This window comes from Artibeus jamaicensis, unplaced genomic scaffold, assembly GCF_021234435.1.
Source record: "Artibeus jamaicensis isolate MK-2021 breed Jamaican fruit bat unplaced genomic scaffold, CSHL_Jam_final contig_685, whole genome shotgun sequence".
NCBI lineage: Eukaryota > Metazoa > Chordata > Mammalia > Chiroptera > Phyllostomidae > Artibeus > Artibeus jamaicensis.
Window position 1 is genome coordinate 19101982 of NW_026521924.1, and position 20943 is coordinate 19122924.

The window sequence follows — 20943 nt, forward strand, 5'->3', positions numbered from 1 at the left end:
TGCTTGGGGGAAGCACTTCTGAATTGTCTATCACCAACCATTTCTTCTTGGATACCATCATGAAACACCTATTTGCAAATGGAGCTGCCGTTTAATTTTATGCAAATCTGGATCCGGATGAAATATTAAATTGTCTTCCTCACTTCTCCATCAGGTGTACAGTTTTTAAACTATCAGCGGCATCTCAAGTCTTCTGAAAACAGCATGGCAGTGTGTGCGTGGTTTACGGCACAGTACACGCAGCATCTAGTAACAGTTTCCATTGTAGAATGTTTTCAGATACTTGAATAAATCAAATCTTTAATCAACAACCTGTTGATACCTGGTAAAGCCTTTCCCACCTCACCTCTAACCTGAGAGCCTAGTAGGAACACTACAGGCAGTGCCCTCCCATCACACATCCCTCTCCATCTCCCTGCTCCCTTAGCAGCTTCATCCTGGCCTCTCTCCCTTTATGGGTTTAGGCTGAGGCCTTGGTAGGCTGAGGCCTTGGCTTTGGAGACAGAGGGCTTAACGCCTCCCAACACCCTGGAGCTCCTGCTCAGCAGAAGGACCACACGGAATTGATATCACAGTGTGTGAGGCTCAGGTGTCATTTTGCATTGGGCCACCAGATGGCAACGCTGGTAAGGCTTGGCCAGGTCCAAATGACAAGCTGCAAAATGAAGTAAAGAGCTACCGTGGTCCAGAGAAAGGGCTTGATGGGGACATTTGAGGACATGGACTGACAGGGCTCTTGCTTTTTTGCTTTGGGGTCAGGGGGTGGCTGGACAGCCCAGATTCTGCTGCTCTGGTAAGCTGTCTTGTCTCCTCTGCTTTCCTGTCCCTTGTAAATTTGGATTTTTTTTCTTGATGCTAGTGGTGGTTTCTACCTTTTGGGTGGGACTGGTTAGCAGGGAGGGGGTTTGAGTGGGACTCTACTGGCTGAAGAGGAGGATGTGCTGGAATACTCAAACTTGGGCACCGACTGCTTCAGGCTGCAGAGGGAGTTCAGTCTCTTTGGAGCCCTGGCCCTGTCCTCAGTCGGTCTGTGTGTGAACCAGAGGTTGCCGGCAGGGTCATGGCACTGGGAGGAGGCTATGACTTCTTAGGGCTGAGAGGAAGGAGCAGAGGGAACAGGTGGACCCCGACTGTGCCTCTGTGCCCCTCCCTCCCCAGTGGCACACAGCCTTGCCTCTGGGTGCTCAGGCTGAGCCGTGGTGGTGTCCTAGGTGCTGTAGCACTGGTTCCCCTTTCGGCCTTTGCTTTGGGCTTTGGCATCATCCAGGATGTCATCGGTCAGGCTGATGTAGGAGCTGAGGGCCTCCCGGAGCCCCTCGCTGAGCAGGGCCGCCTCCCCTGAGGCAGAAGCTTCAGAGAACAGGAGGGAGCTACGGAGAGTGGAAAAGAGCCGGGTCAAGGAGCACTGTCCTGAACTCACCACACCGCTCACCATCTTTAAGTCCCTCCTGCTGGAAAGTTTGGAGTGGCTCCCCATTCCCTATCAAGTGAAACCCCAGCTTGACTTCTCCCCTCGGGACTGGGGCTCTTCGTTCTACCCCATCTTGTCTGGCCTCCCTCTCGTCCTGGCCACCCCCTCGTCCTCGCCGCCCCCTACCCGTGCTGAGCCTGGGCTGGCCTCTGAGGACTCCGTCAGTGCTCACTGGCTCCCGGATCCCCACAGGTGACAGGCTCATTCTGGGTTGTGGGTTTCCAGGGGTGAATTCTAACTCCTTTGTTCTGCCTTCATGTTCCAGGCGTCCCCTCACCTGTCCAATTCTTTCCAGTTGAGGGGCTCCGTCTGCACAGTTACTGGTAGGGGTATGTCTTTGCCAGGGACTGGGGCGGTTCTCCGCAGGGCACAGGGCTGCTTGAGGAGGCAGCAGATGTCATCCGCCAGCTCTGAGAAAGAGACCTAGACCCTTGACACGTGGACTCCAGCCCTGCTTTCCTCCCCGACAGCCCCACCCTCCCCGACACCTCTACCTTGGCAGATGGAGCGTGGTCTAAAGAGTTAGTTACAGGGCATAACTCCAAGCTGTCGGTCTCCTACAAGCTGAGATATCAAGTCATCCTGGGCTACGTCTGGGGAGACTGAACTGACTGTGATTTGGGGTAAGTTGACAGGCCCCTTTGAGCCCAGTCTCTGGCTAGGACAGTGCCTGGGGAGGCTCCATCTCCGCTTGTCGTGCCAGTACCACTGCCTGTTACTGCACAGGCACCAGAAAATGCTAAGAATCAACTGAATTCCACAACAGCAACAGATGGGGGCCTAGTTCTTGGGGGAGAGAAAGCTTTGACTCAGAACACAGTGGTGGGCGAGTTACGGGCCTGCGCTTACACGGTGGGTCTGTGGCTCTGTCAGGGCGTGGGATGGGGGGCTGCCAGCCTGCGTTTCTAGGTTCAGGGACTGGCACGAAGATAGGGGAGGCCCTTCTTCCGTCTGTCTGGATATTTTTCCAGGTGACATGTCTAAGGACACAGGGACCCCTACAACCCGAATCCTAGCCTACTCTCATGGAGGCAGGGGGAGGCCATACCAGAGTAATGGTCCACCAGGGCCTGCAGTGAAGGGAAGGTGAGGCGCGGCGAGATGTACAACCAGCCATTGTCAAGGCGCTGGATCCTGTAGTGTCTGATCCGGTCCCAGGATGCAGGGCGGCTGAGGCGGACTGACAGGGAGTAACAACCTGAGGAGGAAAGGGTCCACGGTGGGACTGAGGCCCTTCGGGACGGCCCTGCCCTGGCTGGGAGGAGGAAGAGGTGAGGTGGCCACAGAGAATAGCCCTGAGCCCATGCAGAAGACAAGTGGGCAGGGAAGGACAAAGTCTTGCTCTCTGGGTCATAAATGACAGTACGTATCTAACAGGTAGGGCTCTTGTGAAGATGAAATGAGATCACAGACACGCAGCCCTCGGTACAGAGCCTGGCACAGTTTAAATGAACACTCAGCATTGGCTGTTAGAAAGACCCAGGTGGGCAGGAGAGTCAGAACGTGCAAATGTGTCAGAGATGTTGGCAAGGACATGGAGAGAGGAACTCCCTCACCCTGCTGGAGAAAAGCAGTGGTACACGCGACTCTGGAAGCAGCTGGCATGAACTAGTAGTACTCACAGCCCAGCAGCTCTGTCCCAGGGTGTTCCCTTAGAAAGGCATGAACAATATTCATAGCAGCGCTGTTGGGAAAAGCCCGCGAACAGCCCACATGCACTCAACAGGATGGTGGATGATACAGTGCGAGACCACACAGCAGTGAGTTAATAACAACGAAACATAAGCACAGCTAAACCTCAACAATAATGAGCAGAAGCAGCGAGTCACAGAAGCATACACTCTGCATGATTCTATTTATATAAAGGTCAAAGGCAGTCAAACTATTACGGGTGTATGGCGAAGCTATAAAGAAAATAACTGATTATCAGGGACATGTACACAAGGGGCTTCCGAGGGACCGTACAGTTAACCTGGTAATTGGGCACCTGGATGCTGGTTTTCTTATTAGTCTTTATATATGTACAGTATATACAGGGATTTGGCAGAATTTTTCCAGTTTTGCTTTTTTTTTTTAGTTTTTAAAATCAACTTCATTGAGGTATAATTTACATATAATAAAACGCACACATTTAAAGTGCACAGTTTCTTGGATTTCAATAAAAGTTTTACAAAACTGGCCAAACAAAGAAAGCACATGCTTGAAAAATATAGAAAAAAACTGTAAAATCATTGTAATACACAGGTCTCCAGTAATTTTCAGCAGAGAAGGATGCATACTCCACCTTGATAGCTAAGGTGGGGTTCATTTCTTAAGTCAACACTCCATCAAAGCCAAGTAGGAAGACAGTGCTCAGTGAAATAGTAAAATTCCGTTATTACTATCATCTAATGATCTAAAACCATCTGTAGCTTTCATTTATTCTGTGTAACTATGTGCCTTATATGGATTATCTCATCTAATTCTTACAACCACCCAATGAGGCAGGTACAGTTATTCCCTCCTCACAAATGTGACACGGGAAACTGTGTCACGGACAACCCGGAGGAGGCGGTAAGCCCGTCAGTTACCCTCTCTCTGTGGAACGCTAACAAGAGGCAGGGATGAATCCCAGCCCGCAGGCACTGATTAGTTTTAGGAAGAATTTATTTTTTTATTTTACTTTAAATATTTTATTTACTTATTTTTAGAGAGAGGGGAAGGAGAGGAGAAAGAGTGGGAGAGAAACATCAATGTGTGGTTGCCTCTCATGTGTTCCCTACTGGGGACCTGGCCTGCAACCCAGGCATGTGTCCTGACTGGGAATGGAACTGGCCACCCTTTGCTTCTCGGGCCTGTGCTCAATCCACTGAGCTACACCAGCCAGGGCAGGAAGCATTTATTTTTGAGAAAGTGAATTAAACACTCCAATGAAAGGGCAGAGATTTTCAAACTGCATTAAAAAAAAGCAAGACCTAACTATATCATAAATGTATTTTGTATATTAAGACCCAGGCTAAAAGTAAAATATATATCATGTAAACATTAACCAGAGGAAAGCTGGAGTGGTTATATTAATACCAGACAAAGTAGAATTCAAGACCAACAGTATTACCAGGGATATGAGGGACATACCAAGAAGACCTACAAAATCTTGATTGAGTGCCACCCTGCGAACCAAAGGGTTGCCAGTTTGATTCCCAGTCAGGACACATGCCTGGGTTGCAGGCCAGTTCCCAGCAGGGGACTCATGAGAGGCAACCAGACATTGATGTTTCCCTGCTTTTCTCCCTCCCTGCCCCTCTGTCTAAAAATAAAATCTAAAAAAAACCCTTGAGTTTGTATGTACCCAATTACAGAGATTCAAATTATATGAAGCAAAAGTAACAGAATAAACAGAAACAAAATAGATAACCATAATTATAATTGGAAATTTCAGCATTCCTCTCTCAGAACTTGATAGGACAGAAAATCAGTAGGGCTACGGAAGACGTGAACAATACAATCAACCAATTCGACTTAATTCACACAGGACACTGCACTTATCAAGGCTGCACATTTTCCTTCAAGTGCATATGGAATATTTGAGGTGGACTTCAGACTGGGCTGTAGAAACAATTTAAAAAGATGAAATCATTAAAGGTTTGTTTGCTGATCACAACAGAACAAAAACAAAATCCGTGAGCACAGCTAAGTCAGTACTTAAGGGTGCGTTTCTAGCTTTACATGTTTACATTTAAAGGAAAAAAAAGTATAAAATAAACTTCCACCTTAAAAAGCTACACATATAAGAATTTTAAGTAGAAAGAAGGAAAGATAAAGCAAAAATAAAAAGAAAAATAATAGAGAGAAATCAAATCAAATGCTGATTCTTCAAAAAAAGATTTGTAAGATTGATAAACCTCAAACTAGACTAATGAGGAAAAAGGGAGCACACAGAGTACCAATGTCGGGACGGAGAGGGGACATCGCTACAGGCCCTACACACATTACAAGGGTAATAAGGGCGTAATATGAGCCACTTTACACCAGTAAACTCCACAACTTGGATGAAATGAAGAATAATTTATAATTTTCAAACTTCCCATAAAGAAGACCAGGTCCAGACAGCTTCACTAGTAAGCTCTGTCAAACATTTGAAGAAGAAATAATACCAATTTCACACAAATTCTTTAAGAAAACAAATGCCAGAACACTTCCCCTCCCATTTGATGAGGCCAGCATCACCTTGATGTAAAAACCAGACATTACAAGAAAAATATAGACCTATATCCTTCATATATGTATACACAAAAAATCCTTCATAAACTTATCAAATTAAATCCAGCAATACATAAAATACATTATGGCACCCTGGCTGGTGTGGCTCGGTGGACTGAGCACTGGCCTGCAGACTGAAATGTCGCTGCTTCCATCCCCAGTCAGGGCACATGCCTGGGTTTCGGGCCAGTTCCCCAGTTGGGGGGGTGTGAGATGCAACCGACTGATGTATCTCTCATACATTGATATTTCTCTTCCTCTTTTTCTCCCTTCATCCCCCTTAAAGATTTAAGTAAATCTTTAAAACAAAAAGTATAATAGTTTCTTATTGCTAGTTCTATGAAATTATATGAATAAGAGCCTAGTGGCCACTTGTTGACAGGTGCTTCTCACTCTGTACAGGAGGAAGAACCTCAGACTGACCTCTCAGCTGCCCATACTGTACCCTGCTTGTTTATGCTGAGTCAGTCCCTGCAGGGAGATCCTGGTATTCTCTTTCCCTTTCTCCCCCCCCTCTCCCCCCTCCCCTGAACCTCCCTTCCTCACTTGAGGACATTTTTTCATAGAGAGAGAAACATTGATGTGAGAGAGAGAAACATCAGTTGGTTGCCTTCTCATATGCGCTCCAACTGGGAACCTGGGTATGACTGGGAATCAAATCCACAACCTTTCAGTTTATGGGACGACGCTCCAATGAGCTCAGCCACATCAGACAGGGCTCTGGTACTGTCTCTCAACCAATGGACTGAAACCTGCCCTGTTCAATCAGAACTGCACAATTGTATTCTCATTTGCAGCTATACCAAACAATCAGAACTGTCCTATAATGACCAATCAGAACTGTATAAATTTGAAAACCTCATTGGCATAAAAGTGGGCCGATTGGGAAGTTTCTCTATAAAAGGCGACCTCCCCTTTGTCTCAGCAGAGTGCCCTTTCAGTTTCCACCAGAAACTGCATTTCCCTGGTTTGCAACTTGCTTCACCTGAATAAAGGCTCTCCTTCTCTGCACTTTGCTGGATATCTTTTTGACATTGGGAACAGCAAAAATGTTCTCACCACTTCATTCATACTAGAGGTCCTAGCCAGTGCAATAAAGCAAGAAAAAGAAATAGAAGATATATGGATTGGAACATATACTGCATTTACAGAGGATGTGATCATATATGTAGAAAATCCTAAGAAATCTATAAAAAAAAGCTACTAGAACTAACAAGTAAATTTTGCAAGGTACAGGGTACAAAGAGAAGGGTGGAGTAGGGTCCATGCTTCCTTTTCTTTGTTCTCTATCTGATTCTAGAGCTCCCTGACCTCTGTACTTCTAAGAAGAGTCTCTTATGGAACTGTGCTGTGACCTTGAAAAAACCTCTATTTAGAAAGGGCTGAATATCTGAAAATAGGCCCCAGAGGACAACCAACCAACTAAACCAGATGACCAAGTCCCTACATCCTCTGCATGGTTCTTCAGCCATAGAGACCTATCAACCCCATTGTGGGGACAGGTCACCTACCCAGGCCATCTGTGACTGGCCTATGTGCCTGGTATCCTACCTTCTCCCTGCACATTCCAGCCAGTCCCAAGTACCTACTGCTGTCTCCCAGTTCCAGGACATCACCTTTCTAACTCAGACTCCCCAGGTTCAGATCACACAAAGAGCCACATCTATAACGCCATCCCCCTACCTGTGTCTTTAATGCACATTACTTAACCTCTCAGATCTGCTTCTTCATCTGTAAAGAGTGACAATGATTGTCCCGTCTGACCAGATCACTGTGAGGATTCAGGTGGTAAAGTTGGTAAAACATTTAGCACTGTCTGGCACATAGCAAGCACCTGATAACCCTTATCAGACCCCTGGCCCTTTGCTTGCACTGTTACTTTTATATATAACCCTGTTCCACCTGAGTAACCCCTGTCCCTCCCTTTACAACTCTGTTCTGCTCAAACAACTCCTTCTCCACAACACCCTCTCTGCCTAAGAGAAGCCCCAGCTCTAGGCTTGCCCAGGCACCAGTGCTTTGTGGCACCAAGAGTCCTGCTCTGCCATCATCTGTCCCTCAACCCTGCCCCTCCCCCTGCCCCACATACACAAAACCAACCATGAGCCTCCCAAGGGATGGTTCTGAGTTGTCCCCCTCTCTCAGAAAACAGCAGCACTATTCATCACTACTAAGTCCCTCACGCTGGACTCATCCTTGACTACTGCCTGCCTCTCAAACCTCACATCCAACCCAACAAAAAACCCTGCTGGCTACATTCAGAACACAGAATCTGACCACTTCTCACCTGGTGGAACCTGCAGTGAGTTCCCACGTGGCTTCCCAGTTCCACCCTACCCCTGCCAAATTCTCTTCACAGCAGTTGGGGGGGATTAGTTCATATCATTCCCCTACTCAGAACCCTCCCTGTCCAAATCTGAAGTCCTCACATCCTGGAAAGGCTTCGGAAGGCCTAGCAATGTCACAGCCTGGCCTGCAGGGACCTCTGGGCTCAGGCACCACGCTTTCCCAGGTGTTCCTGTGACGATGCCAGGAGGAAGGGTGGGGTCCACAGTGGGCTCAGTCTAGGAGCTGTGTGGGAGGTGGACTCAGCAGGATCCCCCTGACCTCCTGCTGCTGAGGTCTCTGAGAGGCTGACAGCCCTGAGGAGGCTGAACCTGGACCCTCCACTGTCTGCAGCCTGAGGTCAGGAACCATGAGTTAGCAGGCCTGACCCCCAGGAGATGCACACTAAGTGTTTCCTGACAGGGTGACAGAGGTGAGCTCCTCAGTGGCAGGAAGCATGTCTTACTCATCAATTGCCTTTGCAGCACCCAGCACAGAACAGACACATAGTAGGACGGCAGGAAAGCAAGGGGATGATGCTGTTGGGGCCTGGCCCTAATGCTGACCTCTGGAACAATCCTGTGACCTCCACAAAGTCTTCAGTGCCCCTTCGCAGACCAAGGTTTTGGACCTGACTTGGGCCCTGCCCCAGCGTCCCCCAGCCTAGAACACAGTCAGGTATGCCAGAGGGACTCTGACGAAATGGGGTCGGGGGGGCTTTCCCCTCCCCACTCCAGCCTCTGAGTAGGGCTCCTGGGAACTCACAGGCCCCAGGCCTCCCTCCTCTGTCGACACACCACAGGCTCGAATCCCATGCAGAATTCCCTTCCCAGTGGTACATCTGGACCTTGGGCGGAAGAATAGCTGGTTCTAATATCACTCATTTAGTCAACAGCTAACCACCGTTACATATGACAAGACACACTGTATAAAAGTAAAACACATGGTCTCTCAATATTTAATTCTGGATTCCCTTGATTGGAAGTGTGTTGTCAGACTTAAAGAACATAGGCACCATGGAAGGGTGGGGGCATTGTGAAGGAAGCAGATCTCTGACCGCTGGGCCAACATTCGGTAGGTCTGAGGCGGGGCTCGAGACTGCACTGCCCTCACTGCTGTAGCTCTGTGGGCTGGGCATTGTTCTACAAGCTGAAAGTCACTGGTTTGATTCCCAGTCAGGGCACAAGCCTGGGTTGCAGACCAGGTTCTCAGTTGGGGGTGCGTGAGAGGCAACCAACCGAGGTCTCTCTCACATGTTGGGTGTTTCTCTCCCTTTCTCCCTCCCTTCACGCCTCTGTAAAAAGAAATACATAAAACCCACGGAAGCATAACTTAAAAAAGAGGCAGCCCCATAGGGCCCCGCCGGACGATTCCTGTGTGCTGAGGCCTGAGAAGTGCGGCTCCCCAACGTCACTCGGGCCCCCAGAGCTGCGGTGTTAAACTTCCTTTGACCACAAACCACAGTACGAAATTTTACACTATGACCCAGGACACAAACAAAAGTCTGATGAGAGCAATCTTTTCCCCAACCTCAGTGATGCCCTCTCGTGTTTTCTGCTGTGCTTCATCTCACTCAGTGGTCCAGATCCACTAAATCAGGGGATTACACAGCCCTGGGATTCCACCCTGGCTGCACCTCAGAATCAGCGAAATCACAAAGACACGCATCCATCTGTTCACTGCAGCATTGTTTACAACAGCCAAGATATGGGAGCAACCTCTGTGCCCATCAACAGATGAGTGGACAAAGAAGAAATGGTGCATATATACAGTGGAATATGACTCATTCATAAAAAAAGAAAAAGAACAAAATCTTGACATACGCAACAACGCAGATGGCCCCAGAGGGTATTGTGCTGAGTGAAATAATCAGACAGAGAAAGACAAATGCTATATGATTTCACTTATATCTGGAACGTAAAACAAACAAATAAATGAACAAGCAGACCAGAAAGAAGAAAAAACATGGAATCACCACCTGGGGGGCTTTTACAGATTCCAGGACCCAGGCCAAACCCCTGACCTATTAAATCAGAAATTCTGGGGGTGGGTGCGGGCATCAGTAGTTTATAAAACTCCCACAGACAATTCCAATGTGCAGCCAAGGTCTAGATCAGCGGTTCTTAAAGTGTGGTCCCCAGACCAGCAGCAGCAGCAGCAGCAGTACTTGGGAACTTGTCAGACAGGCAGATTCTCAGAGCTCAGCCCTGAACTACCAAATCAGAACTGCTGGGTGTGGGGCCAGTTCTTTGTTCTAACCAGCCTTCCAGATGATTCTGCTGCCTGCCCAACTCTGAGACCCACTGGTCACTAACAACTGAACCAAACTGATTTCTTGGCCCACAGATGAGTAATGGCCTCCAGCTTGACAAACTGTCCAAAAGGAAGCCCCAGATGAGAGATTAGAAGTTACTACCAGGGAAACATCTGCCTTTCCTGCAGAATTAGTGAATTTCTTCCTTTTTTGATACTGAGAGAGCTACATTCTGATCTATCACCATGGTGTTGGCTACAGGCAAGCTCAGAGTCAAATCTAACCTTAATCTCAGTAACAATGTGGATCCTCACCTGCTTTCTCCTTTATTTCTCAGCTCTATGTGCCTTCTCAGGAAAGGGGCAGAGAAGCAACAGGGCTGGTCAGCATGTTCTTGGGGTTGAACTGGGCCAGAGAAGAGGGGCAGAGCTGAGCTCGAAGCACTTCCTGTGGCTTTCAGTGCTCACTGGGGCCCTGTCTACACACCCTGACCCACGTAGGCACCACCGCTGCGGTTTCCTGTTTGCAGCTGCAACCCTCGGACCCAGTCCCCACCCCCACCCCAGAGAGCTGATGGGTGTGCATGAGGGTGGGATGCCCACTCTGCCTGGAAATAGCAGGAAGGCTGGGGAGTAGTCAGCCCAGGAGCTCCATGAAGAAGGGGAGGAGAGGTAAGGGCTCGCTGGAGGAGCCCCAGGAGGGAGATTGAGTTGAGAGTGAAGGACCCCCACTGCCCATCACAGCTGGTTCAAAGTCGGACAGGAAGCTGGTCCTCACTTCCGAGCATCCCCTCTCCAGGCCACCACTGTGCTCGCAGTCCCAACGTGACTGTCACGTGTGGGCCTTTCTTGGGTGTTTAAAGTGAGATGAACCCCAGCTGGGTTTGAATCCCAGCGCTGAGCTCCACAGGCAAACTGTTTCTCTTCTCTGAGCCTCAGTTTCCTCATCTATAAAATGAGGACAATGGAAGAACCACCCCCACAGGGCTGTTTGAAGAAACTGAGAGGGCCTAACACAAATGTGGGCGCTGCCACTCCTTCAACGTCCCTCTCTGCCTCTGTTGCAAGGGCCTGAGGACAGCAGCTCAGAGGGGACAAGGCGTCAGAGACAGGCTCCATCAACTTTGCATAGTGTTTCATTTGCACAGGCCCTGCAGCTGAGGTGGGAGAAGTCCCAAATGACTACAGCATGGCAGGGCCCACGACTCTGGTCCTCCTCCGCCATGTGAACAGCTGAGGGAGGAAGGTCACGAGATGACTTCCACAGGGTTTTCTGGCTCTGACTGGCTGGTGCTCCAAAGCACAGAGACCTTGTCAGTTTGTCTGCTTTCTTCCAAGAGAGCAGGACCATGCTGTGTCTTGGGGAGGGAGAAACCACTGCTGGTCAGGGAAGGAAATCCTGCAACTACCCTCCATTGCACGGGCTGTCAAGCATCGCTGAGCCTGGATCCCCATTATGGGCCTTTCGCACCCCGTTAGAGATGCAGGTTATTGCTGCTCATGGGATCTCAGAGCAGCCTCATAGCAGACGGCCAGCCAGACTGCCTGACTCCGTCCTCCGCACTTGGTGTCCGACCTCTGCCCCCAGTCACATCACACTTGGCTCTTGACATTCAAGAGAGAGGCCCAGGCTGGGGCCGAGCTTACCCACCTCTCCTGGTCTGGCTCTCTCGAATGAGGAAGGCCCCTCCCGGGTTCCCAGGCAGCAACAGCAGTTCCTCAGCTTTCTCCCGGCTCAGGCCCTCATACAGCCACCTGGAGAAGCAGCAGAGGCGGATCGACCTGGGGGTTAGTGGGCCGAGATGCTAAAGGAACCCCTCCCCTGTCTGGGGGCCTCAGAGGTGAAGAACTGGCCTCAGGGTCTCCAAGGGCTCCACCCCAGCCTTTTCTACCTGGAGACCTCATTCCCAAGGGTCTGGGGAGCTGGGGGCAAGTTAGGGGATCTTGGCCTTTCTCCACCACTGCCAAGTCTCCTACCACCTCTATGCTACTCACTTTTCCAAGCCTTCACCCTTCCAAGAATTGCCTGAGTGTGCATGTGTTTTTAAGCTTAGCAAATACTTTATTTGGATATTTTAAAGTTTAACTTTGTAGCCAAAGGTATGCAGGTGAGCCTTTATTCATTATCACTGAAACATAACTAGCATTAATGCTGATTTGTGGACAGAAAGACTGAAACTCAAATGTTCAAAATGTTTAAAACTTTTTAAATGTATTGCCTTTAGAGAGAGAGAGAGAAAAGGGAAAAGAGAAACACTGATTTATTGTTCTACTGATTTATGCATTCACTGGTTGCTTCTTGTACGTGCCCTGGCAGGGACTGAACCTGTAACCTTGGCATGGGGGGATAATGCTCTGATGGACTGAGCTACTCGGCCAGGGCAGGGCATCTGAAAGTTTGGAACACATCCTGCAGCTCGGTGATCACTGTATGTGCCTCCCAAAGCACAGCCCTTCCACAGCCCTGCTCCTTGGTGCCTGTCTGTGCTGGAATGTTGATCACTCTGATCCCACGTTTTCCTTCCTCTTTTCACTTAACCCCTATCTGTCTACTTATGTCTACTATGGACTTAACTGTAATGGGAAGTGCAGGGTAGTTCTGTAGGAACTTTTTGGTTTTCTAGTCCATCAGCCTCAGAGGTCCCCAGGGTCACAGGTCCTGTGATCCCAGTGGAGGCCTACAGGAGCTGATTCAATGGAAATGGCTGCCTCTGTGCCATGTTGTGAAATTCCACAGTCAAAGCCACAGTCAGGGTTGAGCTGATTCCAAGTGAATAAATTAGAGAAGCTAATTGGTGCCAGCAGCAAACGTAGTTTCTTTTTATAGTAAATAAAACAAGTCTTTCTTGTTGACGTAGGAACACTGTCACGCCTACGAAACCCGAGGGTGTCAGTGAAGGAGTAGCCAGGGAAGGGCACTCGTGGAGGCAGTCAACGCTCCCCAACTTAAACTCAGTGCCACGCCGTGGACGCTGTGACGTAGAGCCGCTAGCAGTTGGCGGCCCACGCCATCAGGAAACCCATGGCAAGGAGGGCTTCACCCGGTGTGCAGATGAGCCCTGTGTGAGGTCCCACACTGCAGGAGCCCCGTGTCCATCTCACCAGAGCCGAAGACCAGGCAGGGCCTCCAGGGCTGGAGCCGCACTTTGCAGAACTGAAGAGCCACTGTCGCCGCAGTGCATTTGTACGGGGACACCTTCCCGACCCTGTGTTGCTCAGGTAAGATCCCTCTGAAAGCAGTTCACTGCCTGTCTCTCCCTTGGAGAGAATTTGCTGGAGTCGGTTCCTTCCGTCACTCGCTTTTGGAGAGAGATGGCTCCTGCTTTGTAGGAGACCCTGTGTCCTGCGTCTGGCTCTCCCTCAGAAGGACAGGCCCTGAAATGGGCCACCGCCCCTTTGTGTTCTTGCCTCAGGACATGTATTCAGGCTGCTCACATCTCTGGCAAATCCCTTTCAGCTTCTCCACCGCCACATCCCCACCCCCCCAGCCTCCTCCTCTGGCTCATGCCTTTTGCAGGCCAACCTAAGAGAGCAAGCTATCTGCTCCTCTTGAGGGCAGGGCCTGGTCTGATTCGCCCATACCCGGCTTTGCTGGCATAGGACTAGGCATAAAGGACTACACCTGTGGGAAGAGAGAGCAGAAAGGTCCCCTAAGGCAGGGCCTGGAGTGAGAACTCACCCATGGGAGATTTTGGCCACGTGGACGCTTGGGACACTGTACTCTCTGCCTGAGACCTCCGACAGCACCGTCCACCAGTCTCCGTCCCTGCAGAGGGAAAGCAGGGATACTCCTCTCAGAAGGGCCCTCCACACTAGATCCCACCTGAGCTTCCCAGGTTTCCTTGCACCAGCCAATCCAGGTACCCCCTGGGCGGTAGGTGGCATGACTCGGGGCCCCCTGTGTGGTCTGTCAACCCATGCGTCTCCCTGCAGGTGTGTCCTGCTGCCTGAAATCCCACCGTCAGGGCCACACGGCCGCATGGCACCAAAGGCCATGTTCTTTTCTCCTGGAGAGAGTAGCCCTTTCTCCCATCTTCAGGTATGGGGGCAGGAAGCAGAGCATCCCACACGGTGCCCTTGGAATGACTTACTCAGCGGTGATGGTCAGCGGCTCCCCCAGTCGCAGTGACAGCTCTGCCTGCTCGCCTACTGGGAAGTTGCCCAGGGCCACAGCTCTGGCCCCGCTCTTCTCTGGAGGGAGGGACAGAGATGGTCACCTTCTTGGCCAGCCCTTTCTCCAGATACGAGGTCTAGTGCGCTCTGGGATCCCACCATCAGCCCCGCCACAGGCAGCCTGGGCCGATTTTTACACATCCTCTCAGACACACGTGGAGATCCCTGTGGTGACCCCAGATAGGGGCTCCTCAGAGCCGGGGATCGCTCCTTCTCTGAACTACCTGCAGCACAGGGCCTGGCCACCCCGCGGTGTGGGGAAACTCCTGCTGCCTGAATAAGTAATGCAACCGAGTGTTATGGGGGCGTCCTACAATAAGGGTGGGCCCGGGTGTCCAGGAAGGGCCCCTTCCCCTCTTGGAACCGCTGAGCAGCATGTGCTGTCTTCTCAACTGTCCCCCTCCACCTGGCTGACTCACTCTTATCCTTCACTCCCCCGATGAAACGGCTCTTTCTTTGGGAAGCCTTCCCTAACAAACTCCCTAACACTCTTGGTCAGAATCCCTTAAAACACATTGCTGCCAAAGTCTAACACAATGTGACTGATTATTGGTTAAGCACCTGCCTCTGGGACTTGACTGTCCCTGAAGGCAGGGACTGAGCCTGTCTTGTCTACTGCTGTGACCCTGGTCGGGTGTGTACAAGGCCTGGCTCAAAAGCCTTAGATTTTGGATGGCTGCAAGGCCGATGGACAGAGGACTCATGGGAGGGGTTGCCCCAAATGTGTGCTTCTGCTGGGACCAGAGATAAACCTATTGAGGGGACCGTCCTTTCTCTGGAGACCCTGGCAGAGGGGGTAACAGCTCATCTCAGATTCCAGAGGCAGGACACTTGCATGGCAGGGGTTGGGGGAGTCGGGGGGAGGGGGAAGGGCGGGGGTCACCCTGCCTCAGCAGCTTGGGCATGACTCAGAGCAGCCTTGGGGCCGCTGCCGGTGGCTTGATTTGGAGGAAATGAGGTGAAGGTCTGTGTGGTTTACAGGTCTCTTTCCGCTCTGCCTGCTGGGCTCCAGGCTCTCTGTGCACACTGAGTGGCTACAGGACCTAGGGCTTTGGGACTTGATGCCTGCAGGGCCGGGGTGGGGGTGGGAGTGGTATTGGGAGATGATATTGGGGGCAGGGGCTGAGGAGAGGGAAGGAAGCCCCAGCCAACACAGGGGTTTTCAGATTCCAACAGCTCCTGCCTGAACACTGAACAGGCAGGCGCTCGGCTCTGCAGTCTCCCCGTTCTGTTCTGTGTAAGTGTGTATCCATGTCCTTCCTCCTAAAAGTGCTGCTTGGCTTGGAGTAATCTTGTGATCTGTGATGGTTAATTTTATGTCTCAGTGTGGCTAACCCACGGTGCCCAGACATTTGGTCAAACACAAGTCTAGATGTTGCGGTGAAGGTATTTTTTAGATGAGATTAACATTTAAATCAGTGGACTCTGAATGAAACGCAAGGGGGTGGGCCTCTTCCAGTGAGTTCGAGGCCTTATGAGAGACCTTCAGGGAAGAGGGGATTCTGCCTCCAGGCCGATCTCTGGAGTCCTGCAGCCTTAGCTCTCCCTGGTCTCCAGGCCGACCTCTGGAGTCCTGCAGCCTTAGCTCTCCCTGGTCTCCAGGCCGACCTCTGGAGTCCTGCAGCCTTAGCTCTCCCTGGTCTCCAGGCCGACCTCTGGAGTCCTGCAGCCTTAGCTCTCCCTGGTCTCCAGGCCGACCTCTGGAGTCCTGCAGCCTTAGCTCTCCCTGGTCTCCAGGCCGACCTCTGGAGTCCTGCAGCCTTAGCTCTCCCTGGTCTCCAGGCCACCCGCCTGCCTGCCAGCCGGCCCTGCAGATCTGAGACTCTCAGGCCCCCGCAACTGCACCAGCCAGTTTCTTAAAATAAATTTTCTGTCTACACACACGCACGCACATGCACGCTATTGGTTCTGTGGTTCAGGACTCTGATGAATACATTACCAAAACCCCAAATCAGGGTGATTTGACAAAGAACTTGTGAGCTATTTTGGGGAACAAGAAACAAGCTGGGGACTGTATCTTTAACATCAAAATCATAGAATTTATTTTGATTGTCTAATTGTCCTTAAAAGTAGCATTTTTAGTCAGGGCTACCCTAGAAAATAACAGCTATTGGTTCAGCATAGCACTGTATGTGCTCATTTTTTCCAGTTGTCACAGATCTAATTTTGCTTCCAGTATTTAACGGCACCACTCATGCTAAGAGGAGGGACTCTGGAGCATCACTGTCTAGTAGAACTAACTTCCTGTGATGATGGAAATGTTCTATAATTTTGCTGTCCAATTAAGGTAGCCGCTAGCTACATGGACTGGAAATGCAGCTAGTATGGCTGAGGAGCTGAATATTGAATTTTATTTCATTTAAATGAATCTTAACTTAAACTTGAACAGTGCATGTGACTACAGGCTACTGTAACAAACAGTGCAGGTGTGGAGAGCTACAGAAGTGGGACTGGTCTTAAGAGTAGCCAGCTTAGTCTCCCAATAAATTGGCTGAGAAGAAAGGAAGCCTTGGGAGACATCTGGGGGACTATCACACCCTCTTTGTTAGCACCTGTCACTCTCATTTTCTACTTTACCAGGCTGTTTAATGTTGACTGCTAAAATGTAAGCTCTACCTGTACAGCGCACCAGGTAGGGCCTGGTGTACAGCAGTCACTCATTGACACTTGAAGCTGTGCAGCCTCCTGGGGCCTGGGGGAGACCTGGCTGTCCTGAGCCCTGTGGCTTACCTGGTTGCTTGGGTACAGGGCCCTGGTCTTGGACAGAGGTGCTTGAGCTTGGGCTTGGCAGGGTTTTCCCTCTGCTGGGCTGACTTCCCATCGTTCCCTAGCAGAACTCTCAGAAGCACATTGTCGAGAGAAATCTGAAAGAGATGCTGTGATGGGGATGGAGCTGTGTGGCTCCAGGCCCGGCCCCCGGACATTCTCCCTCCCTGGCTCTGCCCTGCTGACCTCTTTGCAGATGCAGGCAAATAATTTCCCTCCCATCAGGACCAGGTTCCAGCCCTTTCCCCAGGCCCTGAAGGCTCTCTGCACACTGGAGCCTGCTTTCTCTCATCTTTACTATGCTGCAGCCACGCTGCGCTGTTTCTCGGCCTGCATGCGTGTGGCATGCCCTGCTATTGGCTGGAATGCCCCTTTCCCCCCTTTAGGGCTCTTGAGAACCCACCCCATCCCAGAAGCTTTCCCTGAATCCCCAGCTCTCCCTGATCCTTTGATGGTCTACCCAGAAGCACTGCCTGAGCTAGAATCGTCTTCTGCTACTGTGTGACGGGATAACGACAGGGCAGAGTTCAGTCCAGGCACACCAGGATCTGTGGCTCAGGTTAGAAGTGGGCAAGGGGGATCTACCGTCGCAACCTAAGGTGACACTGAGCAAACTTATTGGTGTCACAGGGCAAAGTAGGATGACTGGGAGGCTGTATGACAGTGACTTGCAAGGCTCTGGAGGGCTGACTGTCAAGCCACTTCCTCTCTCTCTGCCTCCATTTCCTCGTCTGAAAAGTGGGGATAACAATACTGAACACACGGGCCTCGGAGATAACGTGTGAGAAAAGCCCGGCCGGGGCCTGCTCCTCCTGTGTCGCGCCCCGAGTGCCACTTCGCCAGAGCTGCTCCTGGGAGGCTTCTCTTTCTTCCTCGGCTCCCTGTTGTGTTTCTTCCCATTTTAATTATTCATTTAGTAAAGATTTTACTTAGTATACTATTACTTTATAGCTCAATGAAGGCAGGATCTCTCTTTGCCTGCCTTCTCAGCATTTTCTAAGGGCCTGGGCCCTTCAATACACATTAACTAAATGGATGAAAGTAATTGCCCTGGCTGGTGTGACTCAGTGGATTGAGTGCAGGCTGCGAACCAGAGTCGCCAGTTCGATTCCCAGTCAGGGCTCATGCCTGGGTTGCGGGCCAGATCACCAGCAAGGGACACTTGAGAGATGACCACACATTGATGTTTCTCTCCTTCTCTTCCCCTCTCTCTAAATATAAATATTTTTTTAAAAAGAAAGTAATTATTAGCTCCTTGGACAGATGTCTTATCCTTAAAATAATGTAAACTCCCAGGTTTCCAGGGTAATGCCGATTTTTTCAAACACTATTTTAAAGTGTTTTTTTGGGGGGGCTGTTTCATTCTTTTCCGTAGAGACAGGCATAATCACACTAGTTTGGAGACACAGCAGGCTCCTCCTAGCCTTTGAACACTAACACCATGCCTGGGTGAGGACAGGTGTCTGTCACTAGCCTGGACGGGCTTCCATGGCCTCACAGGCCAGTCCTGTCTGGCATACAGACCCTGCCAGAGAAGAAGGAACAATGATCGGTGCAAGGCGTGTACCTCGTTCCACAGTCCCGCGCCGTCGGCGTGTGGTGACAGTGCCCGAGCACCTGTTTCTGCAGCCCCACAGGGAACTCGGTATCACGGGATAGCAGGTCTTTAACATGAAACAGGCCCAGTGGGAAATGGCTCCTGACAGCCACTTCCTGCGGACTTTGGGATCCTGAAGCCTTGGCAGCTCGAGATGCTGCCTCCTCAGGTCTCCTGCCCCTCACTAGGAAGGCACCCCTTTGGGTCAGGTTTTCAACGTTCCTGCTGCTCCCCAGCCTTTCCCCGTAAGTAGGAGGTACAGGCTCTACGCTTAACTGTGCCAACACGGATCCAGAGACTCACAGGGGAGATCTTTCCTGGGAAGCACGGGTGATTAACGTAGGCCAACCAGGCTGAAGCTGTGTGACCTCGGAAAAAGCATGTAACTTTTCCAAGTCTCATCTGTGAACTAAATGTAACACCAAGCCCACAGGGCTACTGGCAGGGGCTGGGGGATGGTGATGGGGTGGGCAGGTTGGGGGGGCTGTGGAGGAGCCTGGCACAGAACGGGTGCTTAGTACAGTTTAGTTTCCTTTTCTCTCCTACAGCAAGACAAAGTCACCACAATCACCAACTGTACTGAACCCAGAAACTTCTTCTCGCTGCAGGTGGAGCTGGGGGATGGGTCTGAAGGAGGCAGAACTGCACTCAGACTGGGAGCCCCCAGGACCCTCCACTGGCTCCCTTCACCTGCCGGGGTCAGGAAGCCTCTCGGGGGTCAAAATGAAGACCACAGGGTGGGCAGGCCTAGGGGAGAAGCTTTGGGCCAAAACTTTGAAAAGTGAGAACCTAATCATTAATTATGTAACTAGGTGAACAACTTACTAGGCACTTTCTAGGGGACGTGCTCCAGTGGTTGGAGGGAAAGAGTTAGTAAAAAGCAGCTGAGGTCTGCACAACGCCCGTAACTGTTTTTTTGATCGTCTCATTGAGAGATTGGCACTTGAATCCCGTTCAGTTACAAGACCCAGGGCCCAGAGAGCACGGCCTCAGGCTCACTGCCACACAGCTCACTATTCGTGCAGGCTGGGTCTTCAGCCCTTCTTTGTGTTTCTATGCTCAGGGATACTTTCTCAGTGTTGGGGTAAGAGTGATGAGTTTGGATTGGGCTCCCTCTCTTTCCCCTGAGAAATACCACCGTTCTGAGAGGAGCTGACGACTCTGGAGTTGATGCAGATTGTGACCCAGACCCCTCTCATACACTGAAGTTGGAAGGCTGGGGCTCAGAGAGGGCTATGAAGTCACACAACAAGCTTGTAACTGAGATGGGACTAGACTGGGCACACAGACAAGCCGTGGGGAGCAAAGTAATTCTCAAGAGAACAAAAGGGGAGGAGGGAGGTCTCAGTTCCTTCAGGGACCTTTAGAAACTACCTCTCTTACAGCCTCAGCAGAAACACTCCTTCTCCTTGAGCACTTCCCCCCAACTGTAAAGCCCACTCCCAGCCTGAGGGGACCATCCCTCCTCACAGTCCCAAGGCCATCAGAAAACAAAAATAAGGGTACTTACTCGTTTCCTGTCATTAGAAGCTTGGAATGGGGGCTCAGCTAAGACGAATGCTTTGGCTGGGGAGGTCAGGGCCTTGGGGGGCCCTCTGCAAGTCTGCCGACATCCTTAGTCCTAGGACATCCCGGACCCTCTTGGTCTAGGAGAATCTTCAGGGAGAGGTTCTCATATCGCTTTGGGTAGCTCTGTACCTGCCTGCGGTCGGCAGTTTGTACACCTGGGATGGGGCTGGAACCCTGACTAGGTGAACCTCCAACCACAGGTGGACCAGGGAAGAAGGCTCAGAATGCTCTGAGGCTCCCGGCTCACATCTGCAGACTCTGTGGTTCTCGCAACCACCCATTTCCTCTGACGGCATCACAGACATCAAGGAGCCACCTTCCCCGAGTTCCTGTTTTCTGGGGGAGAAGCAGCTGCCTTGTCATGATCCTGGAGGGAGAGGGCTTTTCCTGGCCTAGCAGCTTGGTCTTGCCCAAAGAGCACAGAACTGAGGTAAACGAGCAAGTTTCCCATGCTTACCCGATCAGAACAATCACCTGAGGGGCTTGGTAGTATCAGAATCCCGGGATCCTCTCACATCTGAATGCAAGTCACCAGAGGAGCAGCAGAGGA

The 20943-nt window shown here is 50.8% G+C and overlaps 1 protein-coding gene across 2 annotated transcripts; it reads right to left on the reverse strand.

Moving 5' to 3' along the window:
- Window positions 1-71: 71 nt before the first annotated feature.
- SLA2 (Src like adaptor 2) lies at window positions 72-20634 on the reverse strand. 2 transcript variants are annotated; one of them, XM_037164350.2, is made up of 8 exons: window positions 20335-20634; window positions 17192-17325; window positions 14380-14479; window positions 13968-14054; window positions 11940-12043; window positions 2520-2669; window positions 1749-1881; window positions 72-1370 (listed from the first exon to the last, which is right to left on the reverse strand). In XM_037164350.2, the coding sequence occupies exons 2-8, from the start codon at window positions 17280-17282 to the stop codon at window positions 1208-1210; spliced, it is 828 nt and encodes a 275-aa protein (XP_037020245.2). In that variant the 5' UTR covers window positions 17283-17325; window positions 20335-20634; the 3' UTR covers window positions 72-1207. The 2 variants fall into 2 exon arrangements, with proteins under 2 accessions (XP_037020245.2, XP_053527380.1); XM_053671405.1 differs by having other exon boundaries at window positions 17192-17337.
- Between the last annotated feature and the right edge of the window lie 309 nt (window positions 20635-20943).